Source organism: Sinocyclocheilus anshuiensis, unplaced genomic scaffold, assembly GCF_001515605.1.
Source record: "Sinocyclocheilus anshuiensis isolate Anshui unplaced genomic scaffold, SAMN03320099.WGS_v1.1 scaffold518, whole genome shotgun sequence".
Lineage (NCBI taxonomy): Eukaryota > Metazoa > Chordata > Actinopteri > Cypriniformes > Cyprinidae > Sinocyclocheilus > Sinocyclocheilus anshuiensis.
Window position 1 is genome coordinate 219,747 of NW_015544151.1, and position 6,747 is coordinate 226,493.

General features: G+C 41.8%; 1 protein-coding gene across 1 annotated transcript in view; it reads right to left on the reverse strand.

Moving 5' to 3' along the window:
• Window positions 1–6,747, reverse strand: part of LOC107695193 (girdin-like) — a 55,883-nt gene that overhangs the window by 41,207 nt on the left and 7,929 nt on the right. The window contains exons 3-4 of the mRNA XM_016495012.1: window positions 1,555–1,663; window positions 305–374 (exon numbers count right to left, since the gene is read on the reverse strand). Coding sequence (XP_016350498.1) covers window positions 305–374; window positions 1,555–1,663 — 179 coding nt within the window. The remainder of the gene's footprint in view (window positions 1–304; window positions 375–1,554; window positions 1,664–6,747) is intronic.

Sequence of the window (6,747 nt, forward strand, 5' to 3'; positions counted from 1 at the left end):
CTTAATTTGTGTTCTGAAGATGAACGGAGGTCTTACAGGTTTGGAACGACACGAGGGTGAGTAATTAATGACAGAATTTTCATTTTGGGATGAACTATCCCTTTAAGAGACTCTGTGACAGGTAGGATTCAGTTTATGGCTAAAACCAAAAGGGATTCAATGATTCAGAATCAGATTTAATAATAAATTCTGTTGTCAAATCTAAGCAGTGAGGCTGACAGACTGTGGCTAGTAGAAGTCGTGAAGGGCTGGCACTGTGAGTGTGTGATGTCCTGCAGAGAGAGCGAGGCGAGGCGAGACGTACCGCTCAGAGGAGTCCGGCCCAGCACCAGCACGTCAGGAAGTGACATCACCACCAGCTGCTGCAGCGTCTCCTGGAACACAGCAGAGGGTCAGGAGCGAGCCAGCACACACCATCAGTGCTGACCGTGATTCACTCACACACACACACACACACGCCTGCAGTCAGAAACCAGGATCAATCCGGGACACTTCTGCTCTGCTCTACATCAGAGAACATGCTGTGATACTGATTCTGCCTCTCAGATCAAGACTGAGCATCAGCTGCACACACACATTTTATTCTTTTATTTGGATCCACAAGACAAGCAACAAAAACGGAATCCAAATACCTTGGGAAGTCAGTTTGCAAGATGACAGGTACACATGGCTAACATACATTCACAAGTCCTTATATTTATAACATTCAACACTCAAGGATAGACAAAACATCTTCGTTTCCATATTTGCATACTCCCTATAGTGGCTGAAACTGAACAGAGTCTTTGCTTTCTTTTTTGCAATCCACTCAACTGCAGTCCTTTAATCACATTCTTGTGCACATGACCTAAACTTCCAAACACTAGGGTGATTAACTTACAATGACAGTCAAGTTGATGGATGGCTTCAACCAATGGCTGATATTTCAGCAGTTTGGAAAGATAGCAGGTATCAAAATACAGATCAAAACAACAGCCAACCTCACACACACACACACACAGACGTGCAGCTACACGCTGAGGTCAGTCATTATCTCAGCAGCTGCTATGAGAGGAACGCAGCACACACGATCAGTGAACACACACTCATATTTCAGGCTGATGCTCACGTGAAGGTGTGATTCACAGCACAGGATCCGCTGGAGAAGAGCAGAAGCTCAGACACAAACACAGCCATCAGCTCTCATCTCCACACTGAAGCCTGATCCAGCGCTGTATGTACACTACACAGACCCCAAACAACAAACAAACTACAGCCTTGCACCGCCCAGAGCCTTTTAACAAAGACTGAAACACAGAGAGGCTCATGAGCATCCCGGACACAGTGTCTCCTGAACGCATGTGAGAAGTGAGAACTGTAGAGAGTCAAGCACAAACTTTCAGGATCGACAACTGCATTTCAATCCAGGACTGAATCCAAACATGCAATGATCGACACTGATAACCACAGCAATGGATCAGAAAAAGCATCTGCATATCTAATGCCAGACTGACTGCACAGACTCACAAAGCTGCCAGAAGACTGTTAAAAGTGCAGATAGAGTGCGCTGCTCACCTGATAGCAGGACTTGATCTGCTGCACGAGGATGGACAGGTTCTGGATGCGCAGCGTCGGGTCGTTGTGGACCTTCCTGTGGGCTCTCTGGACGCTGCTCTTTGGGTTTCTGTCAGAACAAACCACACGGACGTTAGACATGTGCAATTAATCAAAATTACAGTTTCAATTTCAACCTCCAATGATTATGACAATACATCAATCGAGATAAACGATTATTGCGCCCCATTCCGCCCCCTTTCGAGCGGTGCGCTATCGCTCCTCCATTAAAGGAGTCATATGATGCCCATTTCCCACAAGTTGATATGATTCTTTAGGGTCTTAATGAAAAGTCTGTAACATAGTTTGGTTAAAATTTCTCAATGGTAGTGTAAAAACACCTTTTTACCCTGTCAAAAACAGCTCTTTTCAGATCAAGCCGTTTTGTAGCATTTTCCTTTAAATGTTAATGAGCTCTGCTGACTCCGCCCCTCTCTTCCGAGCTGCTCTCAGAGAGACTGTTTACTTTAGGATTCATCGTGAAACTTGCTAATTAGCACGTTATTATGAAAGGCGATTTGCAAAGATTTGTTAAAAAACCTTACACTCACTTCTTCTGTAGGTGAGGCTGGATCATGAATGATTCGAGCGAACATAGACGCATTTATGTAGATCGGGGGCGCATTCCCTTCAGAAACAAACGTAATCCACTGCGAGTTCAGCGGCTCAGATGTCGGGAGTAAATGACGACCGCTGTTCATTATTACATCCAGCAACAGAACACCTCAATCGGTCAGGAGTCATTCTTGTCTACATCTGCTCCAGCGGTGAAACAATGGCGGACTGATGACAGTCACTCAGGGCAGAGCTAAGGTAAGACACCAGTCCAGTCTGTGCTGAAACGCTACTGTCAATCAAACTATTGTGGGAGGGGCCTGTCTGTGTGACGTCACACTGACAGGCATCTGAGATCGGCTCGATTTGAGAAAGGGGTAAAGATTTAACCAGATTTAAAAAAAAACACTGGGTGGATTTTTATCATTATTGGGTGGTTGTGTACACTGCCAACACACATTTCAGTTCAAACAACTTGTAAAAGTGCATGTAGCATTATATGACCCCTTTAAAGCCCAATTTCACGTGCAAATCAGTAAAATCATGTAACGCAAGTCGTGACTTTTGTAAAATGAGATGTGCTTGATTTATTAAAGTTGATTAGATTTATTCATGTTTTTAAAATAACTTGTGCTGTTCCTCAGGAGGATCTCTGTGCCTGCACTCAGAGACAGAACACAACACGGACATGTAAAGTGAACGTTTAGCTTAAACTGCGTGCATAAACACTCAAATACATGCAAAAATTATTAATCAAACAACAAAAGACAAAGACAAAATAGGCACACTGCTCCTGACTGAAGGAGATTTGTAGCTTTAAAGGTCCCATGGGATGAAAATTTCACTTTATGAGGTTTTTTAACATTAATATGAGTTCGTAAACCGAGCCCTGGGTATCCTGCTTCTCCTTTGAGAAAATGAAAGCTCAGATGGCCCAATCTGGAATCTTCCCTTTATGTCATCATACGGGGAAAGGTTACCTCCCCTTTCTCTGCTTTGCCCGCCCAGAGAATTTGGCCCGCCCATGAGAAAATGAGCTACTACCGTGCGAGGCGAGCGCAATATTTATTTTTCCTCGAGAGACATCACGGCTTGGAAACAAGTGAAGCATGGCAGTTGCCCCGCCTCTCTCCTCCTCATTAGCATTTAAAGCTACAGACACAGAAATGGCACGTCCTAAGGAAAGCTCATTGTGGGACTGGCTCGTAGTGGCTGAAATTCTGCACCAAGGCTGAATTTCGGGAAAGAGACTTCAGATACAGTACTAGGGACCACTTAGGCCTATATAAAAGCATTCAAAAAGCAGCATGTCATGGGACCTTTAATAGCAAACTAAGGAAGTTTAATTCTGGCCCACTCATAATCGTGTTAAATAATTGTGATTACAATATTGACCAAAATAACCGTGATTATGATTTTGGCCATAATCGAGCAGCCCTGACGGACATACATTCATTCTGCCAGCCAGAAGCTCACACTTTCACCTGTCTACTGACATTTTTGCTTTTTATTTGTAGCAATGTAATTATATTTTTCATTAATTAAATGTTAGGTTTTTATTTATGAGAATATTTTATCTTTACTAAAAGAAAATTTGAAATAAGCTGGAATTTAACAGCACAGATTCATACTCTAGGTTTCTAAACACTGTCACTTAAATGACTTCTCATTAAATTTGTAAAGTTCACATCAGACTCTGATAACTCAGGCATGTGATCAGCTGAAGACAAATAAGATCCCTAAAGTTGCAAAGACTAAAGTCTCAAACCCAAAGAGATATTCTTTATAAAAGTTAAGACTGGTCCACGCCCTCCTAAAACGGCTCGTTCTAACACGCCCCAACATACCTACGTCACTATGTGGGAAGATTTGCATAACGCCGCCCAAATGTTCACGCAAAGAAAGAAGGCGTAACTTTTATTCTCGCTGTAGTATTGTTGCTGCCGTTCAAGCTTTATATAGAATGTTTCATCGGGCGCACGCGCCTGGCCCGAAGTTAACTTCCGGTCTGTGTTTGTTCATCAGTCTGGCGCCGGCTACAAACGCAGTTAAAGTTAAGGTGATGAGTAGACTGAAGTTGGGCTCAGGTGGTTGTGCTGTGGGATGTGTTTCCCATACATTTATTTATTTGTGGCGCTCGCCACAATATCAAAACTGACGGATTTTCCAAAAGGCTTCGTTGAATAAACATGAGCACGTACTGCATGTTTAAAAATCAAAATGAGACGCGGGTGTTTTTATATAACTGTATTTCTGAAGGAAGATTATCTATCTCAAATTTTTCGATGTCATTTTCATTTCATATAGCATGTTATATGCCTGATAAAGCAGTGTTTGTGAGCTCAGCGCTGCTTTGTGTAACTTACAGCCGTTACCGGGGAAACCTCTGTTTCTCCAGCTTTAAAGCACCTCCTGCTGGCAGAGAATTAATTGGCATTTTCAGTAAGTCTGTCTGATTTCGGCAGCAAACTTATTCCTTTTCCTATACCCACGGGTCGAGTAATAAAAAAAGCATTCTGATTATTTGCGGGTGGGTCGCGGGTGGATAAAATAAATCATAAATGATGCCGATAAAGCAGCGCGGAGAGATGCGTCAGAAACATGCCACGGCTGGCTGATAAACACAAGTATTAGAGCGGCAGCGATCAGCTCCGGTGGCCGTGGAGCCGTAATGCGCCGCAGACGTGTGCAGTGAGGCACAGATCAGCTCTAACGTCACTGAATCTGCTGTTAAAAATGAACCATCCCTTCATTATATCATCATGCAAAACATACACGACAAATAGCACATTTTTCATTGTTTCTCAAAACGTCATAGCATTTCCACACCGGCGATGACATGACTGCAGCGCCAAATCATTTATGCCCCACGCATCATGTACGTCGTCACGCGTTGACGTCATTCAATTGCGATCGGTTCGTGAGATCGGCCAAGTTAGTGAGTACCGATTGAGTCATAAAATGTGATTATCGGCCGATACGATCTCCGGCCGATCGATCGGAGCATCCCTAAAAAAGACAGTACAAGTCATCATTATAATCAGTAATTATGTCCCCACTGGATGCAACGAATGCCTCGTTTATAATGGGTTTTAATGTTTTTGTCTCGTCGCTCCGGCCGGGACACGGCATCACAGTATGGTGAGGGGCGTAACATTTCCGTCACACGCTTGAGGTATTCGGCCAATCACAACGCACTGGATAGCTGGCCAATCACAGCACACCTCGCTTTTCAGACCGATGAGCTTTGTAAAAATCGACGCGTTTCAGAAAGGCGGGGCATAGAGGAGCAACAATAATGTACAGTATGTGGAAAATAATGTGTTTTTTGAAGCTTAAACCGCATAAACACATTTCATTACACCAAATACACAAAATAATGTTCTTTTTAGCAGCATCATATGACCCCTTTAAAAGAAGGCTCTTCTGCTCAGCAAGGTTGCTTTTATTTGTATAGTAAAAAATACATGCCTGATTCAAGAAGGGGGTCAGACGGCCAAAAAAATATTATTTTCACTAACTTATTAATTTTAAGTTAAATTGTGCTTTGTTGGTATAATGTCTGCTAGAATGTTAAAAAAATGTTTAGTGTTCAATATTTTTAAATTGTTGTTTTGTAATAGATTTTTTCTATGAAAAGAAAGTCAAAACAGTAAAAAGCACATTTTGGCTATTTAATGTGTGCAATGGTGAAAAAAACTGGCGAAATACATGCGGAAAAAAACCTCGAAAAACCGTGTTCGGTATTCGGCCTTTGGCCCAGTGTTTTATTTTGTTTGGTTTCGGCTTCAGCCAAGAATTTTCATTTCGGTGCATCCCTAGTAATACCCATTCTCTCAAGAAAGAAACTCGTAGTGTTGAGTGCAAATGGAGAAAAACTAACTTGGAAGTTTTTAGAATTGCGTGGAAAAACAGTATGTCCAGCTATAGACAGGCTCTAAAAGCTGCCAGAGCCGAGCATATCCACAAACTCATAGAAAATAACCAAAACAATCCAAGGTTTTTATTTAGCACAGTGGCTAGATTAACAAATAACCAGACGCCACCCGATCTAAATATTCCCTCACAGTTTAATAGTAATGACTTTATGAATTTCTTCACTGATAAAATAGATAACATCAGAAATACAATAACAAATGTAGATTCTACAGCATATAATACTTCAGCTTCATTCATCGCACCAAAAGGTCTGCTAGAATGTTAAAAAAATGTTTAGTGTTCAATATTTTTAAATTGTTGTTTTGTAATAGATTTTTTCTATGAAAAGAAAGTCAAAACAGTAAAAAGCACATTTTGGCTATTTAATGTGTGCAATGGTGAAAAAAACTGGCGAAATACATGCGGAAAAAAACCTCGAAAAACCGTGTTCGGTATTCGGCCTTTGGCCCAGTGTTTTATTTTGTTTGGTTTCGGCTTCAGCCAAGAATTTTCATTTCGGTGCATCCCTAGTAATACCCATTCTCTCAAGAAAGAAACTCGTAGTGTTGAGTGCAAATGGAGAAAAACTAACTTGGAAGTTTTTAGAATTGCGTGGAAAAACAGTATGTCCAGCTATAGACAGGCTCTAAAAGCTGCCAGGGCCGAGCATATCCACAAACT